The 21,734-nt window shown below is 45.8% G+C and overlaps 1 protein-coding gene across 1 annotated transcript in view; it reads left to right on the top strand.

Moving 5' to 3' along the window:
* Abhd2 (abhydrolase domain containing 2, acylglycerol lipase) overlaps positions 1 to 21,734 on the top strand; it is a 112,710-nt gene that overhangs the window by 81,230 nt on the left and 9,746 nt on the right. Inside the window, exons 6-8 of the mRNA XM_045145076.1 lie at positions 13,865 to 14,048; positions 18,537 to 18,629; positions 19,391 to 19,501. Coding sequence (XP_045001011.1) covers positions 13,865 to 14,048; positions 18,537 to 18,629; positions 19,391 to 19,501 — 388 coding nt within the window. The remainder of the gene's footprint in view (positions 1 to 13,864; positions 14,049 to 18,536; positions 18,630 to 19,390; positions 19,502 to 21,734) is intronic.

The following is a 21,734-nucleotide window of genomic DNA, read 5'->3' on the forward strand; positions in this document are numbered from 1 at the left end:
CCAGCGTTTCCTTGGGTGTTCTTTTAGCAGAAATTAATTGCCTTTTGAATAAATAGTTCCCTTAGTATATGATGAAGGTTTCTTAGTTCTAGCATGTTTCCAGTTCAAAAGTAACTAATCTGGGCTTTGCTTTAATGTATCAGGTCATGATCCATTAGAGCAAAGCCCAGATTAGTTACTTTATCACATACTAAATTCGTAAGTGTGTCGGCTGTCCCCGTATGGGCTGTTTGTTCTTCCAGCACAGATATATTTGTAGAATATGTACCCAGTGTCACTATTGATTTTTTTTTTTTTTTTTGAGGTAGGGTCTCACTATAGCTCAGGGTGACCTGGAATTTGCTCTGTAGTCCCAAGATGTCCTCAAACTCACAACAGTCTTCCTACCTCTGCTTCCCAAGGGCTGGAATTAAAGGTGTGCACCACCACACCTGACTCACTGGTGTTTTATTTTGTTTTTCCACTATCGATTTTTAATTATTGCTGCTTTGTGGTATGGCTTGATACTTGGCAGTACTGACCCTGAGTCATTGCTTCTGGAGCTGTGCTTTTGTTTTCCTGGCTTTTTATTTTCTCTCAGTTGAACTTTAAAATTATGGAATCAGGGCTGGAGAGATGGCTTAGCATTTAAGGTACATGCCTGCAAAGCCTAAGGACCCAGGTTCGATTCTCTGGCTCCCATGTAAGCCAGATGCACATGGTGAGCTTCTGTGTCAGACAAGATAGACTAGCTTAGGCTGTCGAAAGAAACAACTCCCAAAGCTCAGATTTTTTTTTTTTTTTTGGTTTATTTATTTATTTGCAAGCCGAGAGAGTATGGGCAAGGCCAGGGCCTCCACTCAAAACAAATTCCAGATGCATGAGCCACTTTGTGCATCTGGCTTTATGTGGGTACTGGGGAATCGAACCTGGGTTGTTAGACTTTGCAGGCAAATGCCTTAACCACTGAGCCATCTCTCCAGCCCCTCAGATTTATTTTTTTAATATTTTATTTTTATTTATTTATTTGAGAAAGAGAGAGAATGGGTGTGCCAGGGCCTCCAGCTGCTGCAAACAAACTCCAGACGCACGTACCTCCTTGTGCGTCTGGCTTATGTGGGTCCTGGGGAATCAAACCAGGGTCCTTTGGCTTTGCAGGCAAGCACCTTGACTGTTAAGCCATCTCTTCAATCCTCAGATTTATTTTTTTGTTTATTTTGGTTTTTTGAGGTAGGGTCTCACTCTAGCCCAGGCTGACCTGGAATTCACTATGGAGTTTCAGGGTGGCCTCAAACTCACAGCGATCCTCCTACCTCTTTCTCCCAAGTCCTGGGATTAAAGGTGTGTGCCACCACACCCAGCTCCTCAGATTTATTTTTGTCTCATACTATACATTATGTCATAGCCTGGGGGTCCTCAGGTCTCATCATTACCATCCTCATACAAGGATCTAGCTGGAGCATTACCTGCCAGATAATGGAAAGAACCTAACTGTGGAAATTTCTGGTCACTATTTATTGGCCAAAGTACAGAGCATTGCCAAGCCTAACTTCATGAGGTGAACAAAGGGATAGTTAACACTGGCAAACTCTAGCACAGTTTATTACAATTTCAATAGGAGTTTTGTATTAAAAATTAAGTTGAAGAATTTATTTTGGTAGCTCTTACTTTCCTCTTCCTGGCATTTGTTTTCTATGTCTTCATGAAGAGCTTCTAGTTATCTCAGTAGTTCGATACTGAATCAACAAAACAGTTCCATGGAACCTCTTAAAAGATGTCAGGGTTGGGGTCCTAGCTTTCAGAGAACCTGTGGTACAGACAGGGTCTTTAGAGCCACAGACCTAAATTTTATCCCCTGTTTCCTCATTAGTTTTATGTTTTTACTTATTATAGAAAATTTCAAAACATGCTAAAATAGGGAGAATAGAAGAATAAACCTTGAGTAAATCCCAGTATGCCAACCCACCTCAAGAAACTCATGGGTAGTCTTATTTCTTCTGTAAACACTCCCTTCCTATATCCCCTTGCAAAGATTATTCTAAAGCAAGTCCTACCTAGCCAATCATTTTGTCTGTTACCATTTCATTGTATTGTATCCGATACACTTTGTAAACTGCTATAATTCGTTTGGGCTATAACAGTGCCACAGTCTCGGTGACTTATACAACAGAAATTTATTTGCCCACAGTTACGGAACTGGAGTCTGGGATTAAGATGTTGGCCAGTTTTATTTCTTCTGAGATCTTGCTCCTTGGTTTGTGGGCAGCCGCCATCTTGCTGTGTGTTCATGCCATCCTTTTTTTGTGCCTCTGTCTGGTATCTCTGTCAGTGTCCTAATCTCTTACTAAAGGACACTAGTTGTATTAGATTGGGGCCCATCCTGACCACCCCATTTTAACTTTACTGTAGCCTTAAGTCAGTGACATTCTGAGGTACTGGTGGTTAGGACTTCAACATATGAATCTTCCGGCACATCATTCAGCCCATAACCTAAACAGAAGCACAATAGTGTCACAATCACAGCAGCTCTCCCCAAGAGCAGTTTGCTTCCCCAACTGTCAACTCTCCTTTTTCTCCCCTTCTATTATAGTTTTTTCAATTTAGAATCCAAGTCCTTATATCACAGTTGGCTGGTGGTTTTTTTATGCTTCTTGTAAATCTTCCCTTATTTTTATTTACTGAATTTGTCCAAAACAGAGTATTTACTACTGGCGACCTTCTCAGGGACAGAGGCTTAATCTTAGTTTTTAACTGCTATGTATATTATTTTTATTAATCTCCTGTTTATGGTACATGACTTAGAGAGGTCTGCTCAGGAAAGGCTGACACAGAGCAAGCACTTGGGCTTCAGAGACCCGCAGATGAGGGGTTGCATACCTGGTGGAGATGCTGAGAAGGGCTTTGAGAAGACTGGCAGTAATCATTGGTCAGAAAATGACAATGATTATTGTTTTTTTATGTGCTCTCCACTCTAGCTTTGTGTTTTCTGGGAGCTTAGGAGACAGAGGCAACATGTATATTGAACAGTTGAATAATACCCTTGCCTCTATATCAGCTTCGTACAGTTGACCTCATGTGAACCTTTGAACTTCCACAAGGACCAATCTAAGATGCTGTTCTTGTTGAGGTTTAAAAAAAAAAAAATTATGCTGATCATGATGGCTCATGCCTATAATGTCAGCACTCAGGAGACTAAGGTAGGAAAATCACCATGAGTTCAAAGCCAGCCTAGGCTACAGACTCAGTTCCAAAATTTGAACACAAGTTTTGCAGGTAAACACCTCAGAAAAATCATATATACGTATACTTTTCTTTCTTAGGGCAAGGTATGTAGCTCAGTAGGCAGAGTTCTTGCCTAGCATGCATGGAGCCCTGGGGTTGATCCCTAGCACCACATAAACCTGGCATGGTTTTGTCTTTCCCTATCTTGATGCTTTTGATGAGTCCTGAGTATTTATTTTTAGGATTTCTCATAGACTCTTCAAGCTATAAAATATTAAATATCTCTCTTTTGATAAATTACATATTAGCTGATCTGATAAAAATAAAATAGTGAACCTTGAGCTGAAGAGATGGTTTCGTGGTTAAGGCACTTGTCCTCAAAGCCTAAGGACCCACGTTCTACTCTTCAGGTACCACGTAAGCCAGATGCATAAGATGACACACGTGTGCAAGATCGCACATGCGCACAAGGTGGCGCACCCTGAGAGGCAAACCTGAAGTCATTCTAGTGTATTCTCTTCCTTGGAGGAGGAGCTCTTTAGTGTCCAGTTTAGTTTAATACTGGGATTTTTGTTGTTGTTTTTAAAGCATTTTTTTAGAACCTCAAGGTAGAACTAGAAAGCTTTGGCTTGTGTAGAGGGCAGCATTCTGTCTTGGAATAGAGGAGGGAGGCTCTTCCCTAGGGTGACCATATACTCTAGCATCCCAAGTGAGACACTTTGGAAGTCAAAGGAGATCTTAATAATTGCACAGCAGTTAAACTCTAAGACTCTCAGGCAAGCTAGGCCATATGGTCTCCCAATTTATAGCGTTCTACACAGATCACATATAGTCTGAGACACTTCATCACAAAGAGTCATAGATGATTTTTCTTTTAGTACTTTTCTTCTTGGTCTTTTTTTTTTTAGGTGTATCTGGCTTTATGTGGGTATTAGGAGATTGAACCTGGGTCAGCAAACTTTGTAAGCAAGTGCCTTTAACCACTGAGCCATCTCTCCCCAGCCCAGGTCTTTTTTAAGACAAAGTCAAGGCTGACCTTGAACTTGCTATGTAGCCAAGGATGGCCTTAATCCCTCAGTCCTCCTAGTTCTACCTCCCAAATACTTCTGAGATTGCAGATATGCACCAACATGCCCACCAGTTGCTTATGAGTTTTGGCGTGTTGTGGCTCAAACTCAGGGCCTTGGGCATACTAAGCAAATTCTCTGCCACTGAACTACACCCCAGTCCCAGACAGTAAATTTTAAAAAAACTCCTTATTTTTTACTGTTCAGTCTGTCTTACGATATTTGCTTAGATCATGAACCTAGATGTTTCTGTAAAGTTGTTGTAACTACCATTTTGGCTGATAGAAACTCAATTTGGGATTGTATTCATGATTCCAGAGTGACACCTGTGAATTGTGTTACCTCTGCTCTGAACAGGCAACTCTCATAATGACAGAGAACATAGGGGAGAAGAGAACAAGGAGCAAGGGAGAGAGAGGTTAGGGCACGGGCACTGCAGAAGTTCCAGAATATTAGGGAAACACCTAGTAGGACTGAGAATCGGGGCCTGATACTGCAGGAAATGTGGTGAAGGGTTCATGCCTAGGGTAGAATAGTGGAGAAACAGTATGAAGTCTGGTAAGATCTGAACATGCGACGTCTTCAGTCATAGGAGGGCACTTTTAGCCATTTGATACTGGAGAGACGGAAGTCAAAGGACTCATTTTGTTTCAGAGGTAAGGACAAGGCAAGCTAATGTGATGGGCCAAGAAGAGCTCTTGCTTCATTTCTGCAGCTATTTTCTTCCTGAGTGACTCAACATACCACATTGGTAGCTTCCCAAGAGCTTTAAAAAATGACTCACATACCTTTACTCTGCAATTGGCAGGGGCTGCTGGGCCCCAGCCCCGCCGTCAGCAAGCCGTGCTGCTCAGTGTCGAGAGAGAGTCCCGCCCTGCGGCGCTGTCACCAGCCAGGGCCACGTGCTCTCGTCGCACGTCATGCAGGCTTCGTTCTACTCACCCCTCATCTGTGGTGCACAGGCTCATGCCTGACGTGGAGAATACAGAGAGGACTCAACCTCTCCATGCACAAGCAGCACGTCTCTGTATCCCTTTATTTTCATCTTCTTAGTCATGTTCATGCCATGTGGGTTTTTGTCGTTTCTTGTTGGCTTCTGAGACAGGATCTCGTGTAGCCCAGGCTGGCTTCGAGCATACTATGTAGCCAAGGATAACCTTAAGCCTCTGATCTTCTTGCCTTCACATCCTGAGTGCTGGGATGACAGGTATGTCCACCAGGCTGGGGTGGAACCCCCAGGGCTTTGTACATGCTAGGCAAGCACTCTGCCAACCAGGAAATGGTATTTGAAGTAAAAGTCTTCACCATGTCTTTCTATAGGGGAGGAGGTTTAAAGAAAGTCAAGAGGCTTTTCCCATTCTCAGTAGGTTAACATCCCAAGAATGTTCTGTCAGGCTTATCTCTAAAGCCACGCTAGTGTTTCATATTTCATCTGGTCTTTGAGATTAGATACATAATCTTGTTATTGGTGCAAATCCCAAAAGGATCAAATATGTAGAACCTCATTAAAATCCCCAGTATTGAAATAGATTACCATAGTGTTTAGTAAAACCAGCCAGCATGGGTCTCTCTGCCAGGAAGGGCATTGGTGCCTGACATCAGGTGAAGGTCCCAGGAAGACCCAACACCACCTACAGCAACTTATCCTCGCACCGACCAGGCACACCTTGGCATTGCCCTTCCCTTGCCTACGACGAGCGGCAGCTCTTCATAGAACACTCAGCAGATTGACCAGTGCCAGGCAGCGTTGGCCTTTTATCTAGATCAGATGTGTTTATGTTTAATTAAATGGAAACTCCCAACGTGCCTACACAATTAGCTATAATTGCTCCTCAGTCGTGTAGCAAATTCAAGTTTTCTAACTGCCCCAGTGACATTGGAACATCTGCTCCAAGTTTTAAATAATTAGTCTCAAACCTGAGTAAAGATGAATGGGTGGAAGAGGAATCAGATAGGGAGACAGTAAGGCTTTCATAATGGTTTCCTTGTTAACCCTCGTACTACTGCTTGTGCAGGTGTGTGATACAAGGCAAAGGAATTGCACTTTGAGTTTACACACAATTCAAAGTCCAGCACCACCACTCCCCGTGTGAGAGAGGACAGGTCCTCTCGTGACTTCGTCCTGCTTCCTTGTCTGTTTACACTCCTAGCGGAGAGTGTTTGCCTTGCCTGGCTTCTCCTATCCCTTCTTAAACCCCTGCTCTCACAGATGCAGTGGGGAGCAAGGCCAGAGACATCCTTACCTTACAGAATATTTAATTCAGTAGAGGCTCACCCAATGTTACAATGCATAAAGATATGAATAAGTAGCCAAGGGATGGCATTAAGCCGAAATCCAAAGAAATAGTGGAGAAGTAAGGATTTATAACAATTTAATTAAGACCCTCAGAGCCATTTCTTATGCAGGCAAATACTGTCCCCAGCATAAACCACTGGTCCAGCATCCCTGGTGTGTTAGGTACCTTCACCATAGTTGAAACTGACCTAAGGAGATCTTTTCTTAGCTAGATGTTAAAACTAGCTAGATTTCTATTAAAAAATGTAATGAAGGTACTTGGTAAAAAACATTCAGTGTCAAGGCTTATGTAGACTATGTGAAATGAAGGTTCTTTTCACAGAAGACCAGTTCTGTAACAGTTCTCAGAAAATCAATATCTGCCACTGTTTTTAGCAAATACTCAATCACGTAAATGCACACATACAACCCTTTCTAACACAAGCACATGCAGGAGCTGGTGCCCTCGCTCCTGCTCCCTCCGTTTTGTGGGGTAGCTCAGTCCCATGCTCCATTCTGCATCACCTCGGTGTGGTGCTTCGTTAACCCATGTTCAGTAAGGAAGTGGATTATTCCCACGCTTTTGCTGCCACACACAACACTGCAGAGAACATTCCTGTACATATATCTTGACACATACATGAGAGTATTATATCTGAATTGCTGGGCCAAAGGACTGTTATTTTTACTTTGTTATTTGACACGGGAGCTCTCTCTTTGTGACCCAAGCTGCCCTTGACCTCAGGAGCCTCCCGCTGTCAGCCTCAAAGACTCAAAAGGATTGTGCTTGTTGTATTTTGTGAGCCACGTAGCCCAGGATGTGCTGGAATGTGCTGTACCGCAGAGGATCACTTGAGCTGACCCTCCTGCCTCCACCTCCCGAGGGCTGTGTGTGTCACCAGGCCGGGCTCACCAGTGTGCACTCACTAGCTCACAGTGGTTACACCTGTAGGCTTGCTACCAGCAAAACCTCTCCAGCCTCACAAATTCACTGATCTTCTAATGCAAGCAGTGAAAAATGCTTTCTAATTGTCATTTTAATTCTCATTTTCTTGTTTTTTTGTTTGTTTGTTTTGGTTTGGTTTTGGTTTTGGTTTTCGAGGTAGGGTCTCACACTAGCTCAGGCTGACCTGGAATTCACTATGTAGTTTCAGGGTGGCCTCGAACTCATGGTGATCCTCCTACCTCTGCCTCCCAAGTGCTGGGATGAAAGGTATGTGTCGCCCCGCCCAGCTAATTTTCGTGTTTTTGAATAACATGAAACACCTCTTTCAACTGACCTTTTAGAAAACAAAAGAAATAGAAGACCGAGGATGTCATCTACCTTTCCTATGAAGTAGGACAGTAAGTCTCAAATGTGGCCCCTGGACCATATCAGCATCACCTGACATCGCATAGGAAATACAAACTCTCAGCCACTCAGACCCACTGCCAGAAACTCTGGAGGTGGGGTGAACTCCACTATCTGTTAAGCCCCACTTTTAGAGCTCGGGGCAGAAGCCCAAGAACATGCATTTGAAGCAAGTTCCCATACAGTGGGCCACACTTTGGCAGCCACAGAGCTCTAGTATTGTTCTTGCAGTAATATTTATTTATTTTTGTAGTGCTAAGGAACCAAACCCATGACCTTAAGCATGCTGTGCAAGCACTTCTACTACTGAGCCTCATGTCCAGACTTTTGCAATGATATTTAACCTCTGTGTAAGCTTTCTGATTTAGTCTTTGTAAGAAACATTAACAGCGAGAAGTTGTATATATTTAAAGTTTGGCTTTTAAATTTTTTTTTCTTTGGTTTTTTTGAGGTAGGGTCTCACTCTAGCCCAGGCTGACCTGGAATTCACTATGTAGTCTAAGGGTGACCTCAAACTCAGAGTGATGCTCCTACCTCTGCCTCCCGAGTGCTGAGATTAAAGGCGTGCGCCACCATGCCTGGCCTAAAGTTTGTTTTTGAGACCAGATGCATTGGTTTATGTCTGTAACCCCAGCATTTGGGAGGTTGTGGCAGGAAGATTGCTACAAGTTAGAGACAATCTAGGCTACATAGTAACTATAGGTCAAACTAGGTAGAGAAGGAAGGAAAGGAAATAGGACAGGAAGGTTTTGTTGGTGGTTATGAGTTTAGAGGGAGGCCCTGGATGTTGGAGACTGGCCCCAGGAAACCTGGCTTTGAAGAAATGTTTGGAAAGAGGCTCCATTTCAGATGCTTCCAAAAGTCTGAGCAGTACCCCCATCTGTCAGGTTGCTGACTGACTGCATGCAGAAAGGGAATGAAGTCTAAAGTGATGGCCCAGCAACAGATGGGCGGGTACCTCCAAAAATCCTTTCTCATTTTGTTCAGAGCGGCTAACAGTTGTTTTGTGTTTGTTTGGTTTTTGTTGTTGTGTGACATAGGGTCTTACTGGGTGGCTTCAGGCTTGCTGAGATGAGCTTCCAGACCAGGCACAGTTAGGGAGAAAGGGATAGTTATTGAAGCTTACAGATCCAGGGAGAGTTCCATAATGGCAGAAGAAGCTGGCCTGCTTTCATAGGTCGAAGCGGGGGGGGGGGGGGGGGGGGGGCGCAAGCCAAAAACCACACAGCACACTTCAGGAACTCCTGGGGGAACATCTGTAGAGTGGAATTTCAAGCCCACCACTACACCTTAATGTCAGCCCAGTGACTCCTCCTCCTGCCTCCCAAATGCTGAAATTCTGGGTATGTGCCATAGCCAGCTTATGGTGGAGATTTCTAATTCCTTATTTGTTGTATAACCAAGCACCTGTGATACCAGCTGAGTGCATTCACGCTCCACTTATATATCTAGCATTCCCTGGAGGTTCTTATTCCTTCCATTGCAGCCTTTTTTAAAAAGAGAAACTTGGATGAACTTGACCTAAGTGAAGATGAAAGTCTGGCCTTTTGAAAAGATCAAGGCTGCCTGCAGGCCAGAATCTGCAGAGGCCTTGCTGCTCTCTCAATTCATCAGGACTTCATTGAAGGCTGGAAGAACGCTCCAGCCTCTGCTGGACACAGAGGGAGAGAAAGTGGGGGGGGGGAGGGGGGAAGGTTCCTGAAGCTCCAGAGTTTCCCTAGAGAGCAGCATGCTTCCTTCTCAGATGCACCTGGCTCTTACTGGGCAAAAGGCCCTTGGTTCTTCCCAGGGTCTTAAGCATCTGTTTCCACCTGCCAAGCCCCAGGAGCTCCAGGATGTTCCAACTGATCAGTATTAAACAATGTGTATGCTGCCTCTGACATAAAAGAAAGTACAGGAAACTTACCTCTTGTCTTGAAGGTTTCTTAGTAGCATATAAAGTATATACACAATAGTAGGCTTCAGTATGACATTTTGTGTATACATAATCCACCTTAATAATATGCACCCCACTACCCTCTCCTGTCCCTCTCCCACACCCACTCACTCCCTTTTCCTAAGTAGTCGCCCTTCTAACTTCATGTTTTGTGTGTGTGAGCCAGTGAGTTTAATTAGTTACTTCAGGAGCATGGGCAGCTCAACCAGTGCCTGTACCACCAAAGAAAACGTTTCTCTTGGGCTGGAGAGATGGCTTAGCGGTTAAGCGCTTGCCTTTGAAGCCTAAGGACACTGGTTCAAGGCTCCATTCCCCAGGAATCACGTTAGCCAGATGCACAAGGGGGCGCACGCGTCTGGAGTTCGTTTGCAGTGGCTGGAAGTCCTGGCACACCCATTCTTTCTCTCTCCCTTTGCCTCTTTCTCTCGCTGTCTGTTGCTCTCAAATAAATAAATAAAAATTTAAAAAAAAAAAAAAAGAAAACGTTTTTCTCCCTCCTCCCCTCCCTAAAAACATTAACTGCTTATCAATCCTAAGAACGGGGCATGGCCTCATAAGTCCCTCCCCCTTTTATGTTTGTTGAGGTGCAGTTTCCAGGCTGACCTTGAACTTCTTTTAATATTTTATTTTATTTATTTATTTGGCAGAGAAAGAGGGGGGGGGAGAGAGAGAGTGGGCACACCAGGGCCTCTGGCCACTGCAAACGAACTCCAGATGCGTGCGCCCCCTTGTGCATCTGGCTAGCATGGGTCCTGGGGAATTGAACCTGGGTCTTTTGGCTTCTCAGGCAAATGCCTTAACTGCTAAGCCATCTCTCCAGCCTGACCTTGAACTTCTATATGAAACCGAGATGACCTTGAACTCCTGACCCTCCTACCTCTGCCTCCTAAGTGCTGCTGGAATCACAGGCACAGGCCATGTTGCAGTCCGGGTTCGCATTGCTGGTAGAAATCCCCCAACCAAGAGAAGCTTCTGGGAAAAAGATTTATTTTGGCTTACAGGCTCGAGGGGAAGCTCCACAATGGCAGGGGAAAATGATGGCATGAGCAGAGGGTGGGCATCACCCCCTGGCCAACATAAGGTAGACAACAGCAACAGGAGGGTGTGCCAAACACTGGCATGGGGAAACTGGCTATAAAGCCCATAAGCCTGTCCCCAACAATACACTCCCTCCAGGAGGCGTTAATTCCCAAATATCCATCAGCTGGGGAGCTAGCATTCACAACACCAAGTTTATGGGGGACACCTGAATCAAACCACCACAGGCCACCACCCCTATTTTGGAAACATTTTTTACATGTGCATGATTTATTTTGATCATTATCCCCTCCCATTACTTCTTTTTTCCTCTATTCCACTGAACCTTTTCTTCAACTAGTCCCTCCTCTATTGTGATGTCATTTTCCTTTGGCTTCCTCCGTCATCTATGACAACATGTTGATGGGCCCAACATTGTGCAGGCAATGACAGCCGTGTGAGGTCCTGACTGCGACAGCCATTTAGTGTCTAGAAGACAATGTTCCAGAGCTCTCCTCCCCATCCTTTGGCTCAATTTGTTCTTTCTGCACATCTTCAGTGATGGGAAATTAATTTTTTATTACATCTTCTGTCATATAAATTTTGTGCCATTATATGGATTACTAGGGAAAAAAAAAAAGTTTATGCAGCTCTATTGGCCTGGAACCCATCTTATAAGTCAGCTCCTCTGAGGGGTAAGGTCCAGAAATGCTTGTTTCTAACACGCAGCCCAGTTGATTATGTTTAAAAGCTCCTACATGTGTTTATGTTGCCCTAGCTTAGATTGCACCTCCCTATAAAAGAAAGATGGGGGGACCTGTAGATGAGGCTCAGTTGGTAGAATGTACCTAGTGTGCACAAGGCCTTGTATTTGATCCCTAACACATCAAACCTGAAGTGGTGACATATTCCTGTAATCCCAGCACTTAAGAGATGATTCAAAAAGACCAGAAGTTCAAGATCCTTGGCTACATAAGGCACTTGAGGACCGCCTGGGGTACATGAAACCCTATGTTAAAAAAGTAGAGGAGAGCTGGAGAGATGGCTTAGCGGTTAAGCGCTTGCCTGTGAAGCCTAAGGACCCCGGTTCGAGGCTCAGTTCCCCAGGTCCCACGTTAGCCAGATGCACAAGGGGGCGCACGCGTCTGGAGTTCGTTTGCAGAGGCTGGAAGCCCTGGCGCGCCCATTCTCTCTCTCTCCCTCCCTCTATCTGTCTTTCTCTCTGTGTCTGTCACTCTCAAATAAATAAATAATTAATTTTTTAAAAAAAGTAGAGGAGAGCTGGGTGTGGCGGTGCATGCTTTTAATCCCAGCCCTCAGGAGGCTGCGGTAGGATTGCTGTGAGTTTGAGGCCACCCTGAGAATACAGAGTGAATTCCAGGTCAGCCTAGACTAGAGTGAAACCCCTACCTGGAAAAAAAGAAAAGAAAAGAAAAAAAAAGTAGAGGAGTGCTGGAGACATGGCTCAGCATTTAAAGGGTCTCACTTGCAAAGCATGAGGGCCCAGGTTCAATTCCCCAGGGCCCGTCTAAAGCCAGATGCCCAGAGTTCGTTTGTAGTGGCAAGAGGCCCTGGTGCACCCATTCCTCCTCTCTCTCCCTCTTTCTCTGCTTGCAAATAAATCAAGGTGTTTTTTTTTTTATTTTTTAATTTTTATTAACATTTTCCATGATTATAAAATATATCCCATGGTAATTCCCTCCCTTCCCACCCCCACACTTTCCCATTTGAAATTCCATTCTCCATCATATTACCTCCCCATTACAATCATTGTAATTACATATATACAGTATCAACCTATTAAGTATCCTCCTCCCTTCCTTTCTCTACCCTTTATGTCTCCTTTTTACCTAACTGGCCTCTGCTACTAAGTATTTTCATTCTCATGCAGAAGCCCAGTCATCTGTAGCTAGGATCAACATATGAGAGAGAACATGTGGCGCTTGGCTTTCTGGGCCTGGGTTACCTCACTTAAGGGTGTTTTTTTTTTTTTAAGTTTTTTTTTTTTTTTTTTTTTTTTAAGGCAGCATTCCCCATGGCTTTCTGGTTCAGAAAGCTGCTGTTCAGGTCTGTCAGGGACATCAAACCTTTGTGCTGGGACCATTCGGCAGTCCTGCTTCCTCTGTGAATCTGCCCTTTCATGCTGGTCTGTGGGGTCTGCGCTTCTTGACAGCATCTCAGACTCTCCCTGTTAGGTTTCCCTGTACATTGCCTCCCTGCACTTCGAGGGTGGGCCTTAGAAGGATGTCCTGAATTCCTTTTCCTGTAGATGGCCACCACCCTTCGGCTCCTGAAGCAAAGCTGCAAAAGCACATCTTGGCTCCATCAGCTTCCCAGGGTTGAGGTTGGATGCAGCTGAGCTCACCCTCCTGGGCAGACCAGGCCCAGACACTCTGTCCATTCTGACAGCCCCTCTGTATTTCTGAATGAGTGTGTTTGCCTTGACACCCTGCCCCTGTGTCACCAAGAACACTTAGACTCTACCTTACAGAGCATCCCGGGTGTCTCTGTGGACTCAAGCACACCTTCCTTCCCTCCCAGAGCTGACAAGAAGATCCTGTGAATAACGTCCTCTGAGGTTTTAACAGCATGAATCATTGTACACATGAGTATAGCATTCCAATTTGTAGCCCAAGAAGCTATCCCAAAGAGGTTTGCTCTTGCTTTTATTTACATCCATGTGTGAACACAGGGGCTCACACACACCCCTGAATACCTGTGTGGATATCCATGAGCCTCTAAACCAGTATCTTGTGGCCCACCTTTGCAGGAGCATTGTAAACTATTTGATATGTATTACCTCCACTCACAGGCACTGCTCAGTTTTCTCTAATACTATGGGACATCAGGAAACTTCACTACATCTAGCCCAGCCGTCCCTGCCCATCTCTCCTTTTCTCTTAACACACAGACATCTCTCTCCTTCCTTAGTAAGCGGGCACCTATTTAGTAACGCCTCAGCTTTCTTCAGTGTTTGTTGCACCTGAAATGACTGAGCTTCCCCGTTTTGCTTGCAGGCTGCACGTGGGAATTTGGAGCCATGGTGAACTACATCAAGAAGACGTATCCGCAGACCCAGCTGGTCGTCGTGGGCTTCAGCCTGGGTGGTAACATCGTGTGCAAATACCTGGGGGAGACTCAGGCAAACCAGGAAAAGGTCCTGTGCTGTGTGAGCGTGTGCCAGGGGTACAGCGCGTTAAGGTGAGTTATCCACTGCGCGTGCACGCGCGCTTGTTTCCTCCATCGGGTCCTTCAGTTGGCATCATTTATTTATTGAGATACCCAGGACACCAGGCGAAGTTCGGGGGACGCACCATGGCAGAGTGGGCAGACGTTTCTGGGTCATGGACTCAGTTGGTTTTGCATCTGCATATACACCAGAGTTGCCCTAGTGTTAAACTTGGGATGCTTAACTGTGTTTGGGACTCGGACCCGCAGTTGGATCACCAAAGCCACCCTGATAGCTGCTACTTCCCTGGAGTTCCTGTTCCTGCCTTGGGAATACAGCAGAACTCTGGGCTCATGAGAACATGGGAAACTAGTAGCCAGCATCTGAGAGAAGGGCCTCATGGTCCCAGATCCCTCCTCCTTACACGAGTTGAGTCTCAGGTGGCATCTGAAAGGGATCTGTGGACGTCATTTAATCAGTGTCCTCACCTTTAAAGCATTCGAGACCCCTTCCCAGGGAACTGGCTGCCCTCGGCAGTAAAGGGTTATCTACCTCTCAGTCTGCTGCCAGCCGACGTCCTGGTAGGAGGAGTTTGGTGGGCCTGCCGGCTGCTCTGCCTCCCTCAGGGTTACACAGCTCTCCAGACCCGTGAAACGCGTGCATTTGCTTTTCCTGTCATACCCTTCATGACAATGTCTTTTCTTTCTTTTTTTTTTATTTTTTTGTTTATTCTAATTTACTTATTTAATTTAATTTATTTGTTTATTCCCCTCCGTGCAGGGCTGATGCTAAAACCCAGGACCTTGCCCATGCTAGGCCAACCCTCTTCCACTGGACCACATTGCCCACTCCAACAGTCTTTTAGTTAGTAAAGGTCTTTCTTTATTTTTTTTATTTATTTATTTATTTGACAGAGAAAGAGGGAGAGAGAGAGAAAGAATGGGTGCACCAGGGCCTCCAGCCACTACAAACAAACTCCAAACACGTGTGCCCCCTTGTGCATCTGGATAACGTGGGTCCTGGGGAATCGAACCTGGGTCTTTTGGCTTTGCAGGCAAACGCCGTAACCGCTAAGCCATCCCTCCAGCCCTAGTAAAGGTCTTTCATTTTGGTCTCACCTATATCTTACATGCTACAGGTTAAACCTATTTCATTATTTTCTGGTGGAGAGAGACAATCTATATTATATCTAAAGGCATATGATAATGGAATTTAAGGGAAGTTGTTGGCCCAGAATTCAAACTGTTTATGAAGAGTAAAACTAACCAAAAAAGAAACTCTAAAAATACCCAAAATGGACCAGAAACATGTGCCTGATGAAACCTTTCCTGAGTTCTAGGGCCAACGATTTAAGTCCCAGCTTTCCTCAGCACCATGATGAGGGTCAGATGAGTTCATGTGTATGAGATGCTTAGAATAGCGCCCAGACCACAGAATGTAATTATTACTTAACATCATCCCCACTGTTCACTGCAAAGTGAAGGAGATGGGTCAAGTCAGTGCGTCACAGAGACCAATCTAATGAACTGCTGACTGTCTCCCTTTCTTGCATATCACTTGAGGAAGCTGGGCAGGTTGGTTCATGCCTTTAATCCATCCCTGTGCTCAGGAGGCTAAGGTAGGTGGATTACCATGAGTTTGAGACCAGCCTAGGCCTAAAACAAAACAAACAAAAAACCAACAACTCCCCACCTCCTAAAAAAGAAACAAAAAAAGTCACTTGGGGGATCATGTGAGAAATAAATTCAGTTTAGGGACCCCTTCTTCTGGGGATTCTGATTGGTGACATCTGAGGCCTTTGGCATGCTGCCTAGATGACTTCTGATGCTTCGTTTGTGTAGAGGTGTCTGAATTTGGTGATCTAGCTCTGACATTCCAGGACTAGGTCAGCCCCTCCTCCTCTTGTGGGGAATCTTCTCATACACACTCTTGGAGCCAGTTGAAAAGGCATAGCCACATGTAACCAGAGTTAGTCAGACTCCTATCCTGTCCAGCCGTCAGGATAAGAAAAGGTTACTCAAGGCTGGAGAGATGGCTCAGTGGTTAAAGGTGTTTGTTTGCAATGTCTGCCAACCCTAGTTCAATTCCCCAGTCACCAATGTAAAGCCACATGGGCATTCATTTGCAGCCAGAAAAGACCCTGGTGTGCCCATGCACACATCTACACTCAATTAAAAATAAATACATAAATACATAACTTTTAAGAGGAAAGGAAAAGGTAATCAAGGGATGACCAGCCTTCCACTAGACCCAAGGAAGGGAGCAAGGCCTGAAGGAGTTGAGAGGTGTAGAGTCCTCTTGCTTTCTCATTTTCAGCATCCTCTCATCTGTAACATGGGCGTCACCATGAACTTCGTGTGAATGCTGACCTTGTGTACAGAAAGCACTGGATTTGATAACTAGGAGGGTTAGAACAAATTTGTCTCCTCCCTCCTCTCAATGCAGAACTTTACAATGGCAATTTCATTGCATTTTGCTGCAATAGCGCCACCTGCTGTTATCAAGGCACATGATTAGTACAGCAAGGTATTCAAAATAAGGCAAAGTTAAAGTAGAAAAGTAGATTCTGTGAGGTGTTTTCCTTAGTCTCTACATTCCCTTCCTTAAGACCTCTAAGACTGTCTTAAGTTGCCTGTTGTAACATCAGCCTCATGCACTGAGGAAAAACGGCTGTTCTATCCTCTGGAGCATGATAAACATTCAGCTAAGACCCTTCAGTCCTCCAAGTGGGAATTTGGGACAGGTCAGAGACACGCCCTTGTCCCCTGTGTGCTGATGCTGCCCAGGACTTAGGTTCCCTCAACCTTTTAACCAGGACTGAGTGAATGAAGGGCAGTTTTTTTTTTTTTTAAATTTTAAACCAATATCACCCTTTTGTTTTTTGTTTTCTGCAATCACAGGCAGAGAGGAGCCTTTTCAGCCCTAGAAGGCTGGTGGCTGGGCAGTATGAGGCCTGCGTGTGTCTTAACTTGCATCTCAAATGTAAAATTCACTTCTTGCCTCTGTCCTGGCAGCTCTCCCCCCAAAGTGTTCTCGGCCTGTCTTCTCCTAGGGATTTTAGACATTTGGGTTTCAGAGTTGACCTTATCTTAATTAACCCCGGGGTCCTGCCTATCTCATGTGGTTTCTCATACCTCTGGGGTCTTCTGTACTCTCACAAGTTAAGTTATGTGCTCCACTCACCAACACACGGCTAATACCATAACATCCTCCTCTCTGCCTCAGTTTCCCTTGGCTCTCCTGAGTCACTACTGTTCCCATCCCCCTGTGACACCTGAATCCTGTCCACCTGACTCCCGTGCTCCCACGGTTTCATGTAAGTGCTCTCTCATTTTCTCATGAACACGAATTCCCAAGGAAGCACTTCTCCATCTTTCAGTTTTGTTCTCCCCTCTTATTTCTTCCAATTTGATGCTGATGATATTAAAGAAATTAGGCCTTTTAAGAGAGGAGAGGAGGAAGAGAATGAGAAAAAGAAGAAAACTACCTTTTGTGTTATGATCTCCTACAAATCATTTGTCTTGCTAAAGACTTGATCAGAGATACAGAGATCCTCTCCTGTCGATAACATGAGAGATGCTGGTGTACACACACACACACACACAAATAAAAATATTTTGTTAAAGATAACAGGAATCAACATCAGCCAAAATAAGCTACATGAAACGTTGGCCCAGCATCCTTGTCCTCATTCTCCCGTGGGAAGGAACTCTGTGAACCTTAGAGCCTTTCACCAAGCAGCCCCACACCTACAGCCTCCCACAGTGCTGATGCACTTGTTTATAACTTAGCTTTCTGACCTGCACCATCTTCCTTCTCTTACCTCTGCTGTCCCTCTGCTTTGAGGGCGGCGCTATGAAAGGAAGACCACCCCTCAGGAGCTTAGCAAAGGGAGACATGAAGGAGGGCAAGAAAGCTCTGGGATGTTCTGAAAGACTGTGCTCTCAGCAAGAGACAACCCGAGGCCAAGGTCAGGGAGAAGAGGGGCCAGATTGTGGCTCACTGGTTGAGAGACCCCTCCGTCAGACCACCAAGCATGTGTCTGGTGTTACCATAGCTAGGATTCCATCCATGGTGGCCTGGCCTGGCCTTTCTGTGCCTGCACTGTGTGGGGAGGTTCCCATGCAGCACACAGTGGCCTTCTAGCCTAAGGAGGGAGACTTATTCTCTACTTAAAGCTGCAGGGTGTGTTTTATGAACTTACCACATACACACACCTTTTCATTCTCCACTTATTTTTTTTAACCAAGCAGATTCTGTTTCTAGCAGGTTCTGTGACTTAAAAGAAGTCCAGGAGGGTGTCGAGTGCCACCAATACCCAGCTGTGCCTCTTTGGCACTGGAGGTTTCCTGCGGGGCGTGGGGGCTCATCTTCAGAGGGCACTGTGGTTCTCCCCACGTTTGAGTGCTGCATATCAAGCCACTGTCCCCGCGGGCTGCTCCGCAGCAGCACCCCCATGGGCACTTCCTGGCCATCACAGAGCCCTTCCTGGCTTCTCACTGTCCCCGTGGTCCTTCCAGGGCCCAGGAGACCTTCATGCAGTGGGACCAGTGCCGGCGTTTCTACAACTTCCTCATGGCCGACAACATGAAGAAGATCATCCTCTCACACAGGTGCGCGCGGCGGCCTCGGCTCAGCACACACCCGCTTCTTCCCGGAGCTAAGAGCCAGAACTCTGCTTGTCCAGGAAGGGAGAAAAATGGGTGCCCACTCCGTGACCAGATTAGAGGCTTGAACAGAACAAACTCTCCCAAGCTGTGAATTTGCTAAGTGGCTTGCTGCTGCCCCATACCCCCACTCCGACAAGACAAGGGACCTCGTCATACACCATTTTTCCCCAGTTACAGCAATCCTAAAGCGGCCCGTCGCTGTTGAGGTAGCCCACCGGCTTCTGCTTCGCTGGCCTTTGGGGTCTGACCAAGCATGTGTCAGAGCAGAGCACCCACCTGCGCAAGGCTGGGGTCCTTGTGCATTGGCCTCGCTGACCCTGCCCAGAGCCCGTGGGCTCAAGTCTGTCAAGCACTTAGAGCAGCGCCCAGCAAGCGGTGGCCTGCCACAGATGTCTGTGACAGTAGCTGATGGTGATTTTTTTTTTCATTTTTGGTTTTTTGAGGTAGGGTCTCCCTCTAGCCCAGGTTGACCTGGAATTCACTATGTAGTCTTAGGATGGCCTTGAACTCATGGAGATTTTCCTACCTCTGCCTCCCGAGTGCTGGGATTAAAGACAGGCACCACCATACCCGACGGTGGTATGTGTTTATCACATCCCCTAGCCAATGGAGATAGGACACTCCTGGCCTGCCTGTGGGCAGAGAAGCAGGTCCAGTGGTGGTAGTTGCCCCTCTGCATCACTTTATTTCCATCCTTGTTCCAGGCAAGCTCTTTTCGGAGACCATGTTAAGAAACCCCAGAGCCTGGAAGACACAGACTTGAGCCGGCTCTACACAGCAACATCCCTGACACAGATTGACGACAACGTGATGAGGTGGGTCCCCAACAAGTGCTGTGGGGCGGGTGCCAGGCTGCAAGGCACAGGTCAGCTCTACCTAGACCCGCTTTCGTTGAAGTAGTGTGTCATGCTCAAAAAGAGATTGCACATAAAAGTCCCAATCTCTAGGAAAAATGGGTAGAGAATATGGCCATGCATCCCACGTGGCACAGACAGCTTGGACTGAGGGGCTAGGCGTGCACATCCTGGTGGTCCAGGTCCTTACTCTTCCAGTCCTGCCCCAACACAAGGCAAGAGCAGTCCACCTACATCTGCCTTTGGAGTGAAGTAAAAGAAAATAACTTCTTTTGCCATGTTTATCCATACTTAGTTGACTAAGTCTGTACCAATAGGAGAAAAGCAAAAGATGGACCAAGAGTCCAATGTGTTTGAAAGAAAGCATACAGTCAGTCTCTTTCTGTGGGCGCCTGGATATGCATCTCTTCATGTAAAGCACACATTCCATCCACCCCTCTTGTTTCCTCTCTTCATCTGGATCCCCAGCACCTACAGTCTTGACCTGACAGTGTTCTCTTTCCTGGTATCAGCACCTGCCTGAGTGACATTAGAAATGTCACTGAAAAAGGTAGGCTTGATCCCTGACCTTGGTACTGTCTTCAAAAAGGCCGTCCTTCGCATTGTCATTTGATGCCTTTTTAGATATGGTCTGGAGCAAGCAGGTATTCGGCCAGTAGGTGGCCACTGACCTGAGGGCCTAGGATCTCTACTTTCCTTCTTCATGAGATGTCAGTAGCCTTTGTCCACCAGGGAAACTTGAACACGCCTAACAGTTTCTCAAGACAATTGGAAACTAGTTTTTGTGTTTGAGGCAGGGTCTCACTCTAACCCAGGCTGATCAAGAATCACTCTACAGCCCAGGCTGGCCTCAAACTCATGATAATCCTCCTACCTCAGCCTCACAAATGCTGGGATTATAAATGTGAGCCCCTATGCTGGCTTCTGGTGTGTTTAAAAGATGAAAATGAATAATACTTGCCTCTCTTAAGATATAGTATGTGCCGGGCGTGGTGGCGCACGCCTTTAATCCCAGCACTTGGGAGGCAGAGGTAGGAGGATCACCATGAGTTCGAGGCCACCCTGAGACTACATAGTGAATTCCAGGTCAGCCTGAGCCAGAGTGAGACCCTACCTCGAAAAACCAAAAAAAAAAAAAAAAAGATATAGTATGTAACTTACTATGGGACCTGATAAGAAAAAGAAATATCTTAAATTTCCCATTCATCTTCCAAATTTAAGCCCAAAAGGAAATGTCCCTCAACTCTTCTAAAGTTCTTCCTCATGGTATTGGATAGTAGCAGTGTCACACCCAGTGTCAGCAGCCTCCTCATGGATCTATCGTGAGCACACTAGAAGAATGGCCTAATCTGGGGAGACCACAGAGAACGGGATTGACAAGGACAGAGACCCTGGATGCGGTCTTTACACACAGCCTCGTGCCCACCAGGAGTTCTCTAACGGTCTGCACTGAGCTTGGTGGGTCATTTCCAGCCTGAGGAGGGTGAAAGTGGAAGAGATCCACTGCTTGGGTGGGGGGGCAGGGTGGGGTGTCTTGGAGATCTGAGCTCTGGGCTGAACTCACCAAGCCTCTTGGAGCTCAGGGCTAGGCAGAGCTACAGGATGTTGTGGCTGAGCGCTGAAGGTTTTCTTGAACCGGCAACTTCAAACCCCCATCCTTCCTCTTATTTTCCAACATATTGTCATTCCAAATCACAGCAATTCAGGAATAACTGCTGAAAGGAAAGTTCTAGCACATGTGTTTGAATTTCATTTTCTCGGCCTAGGGTTGTACATAATTTTATTCACCCTAACAAGATGTCACAACCACTGACAATCAGTACAGATCACACTCTTCATTCCAAATCACAGCAGTTCAGGAATAACTGTTGAAAAGAAAGTTCTAGCACATGTGTTTGAATTTCATTTTCTTGGTCTAGGGTAATACATAATTTTATTCACCCTAACAAGATGTCACAACCACTGACAATCGGTACAGATAGCACCTGGGTGCCTTCTCCAGGTCAATCCCTGTACAGGAAGCACTGCTGTGTCGTAAATCTCCATCACCGTCAAGGAAGGCCTGTCTTTGACCCATTTCACAGATGAACAGCCAAAGCTCACACAATTTGCGCACTTGCCTGAGTCTACCCAGCCAGTGACGGCAGAGGCAGGATTCGAATCCATACGCTTAAGCAAGGCCTTTTGACCCCAA

Source organism: Jaculus jaculus, chromosome 3 (genome assembly GCF_020740685.1).
Source record: "Jaculus jaculus isolate mJacJac1 chromosome 3, mJacJac1.mat.Y.cur, whole genome shotgun sequence".
Lineage (NCBI taxonomy): Eukaryota > Metazoa > Chordata > Mammalia > Rodentia > Dipodidae > Jaculus > Jaculus jaculus.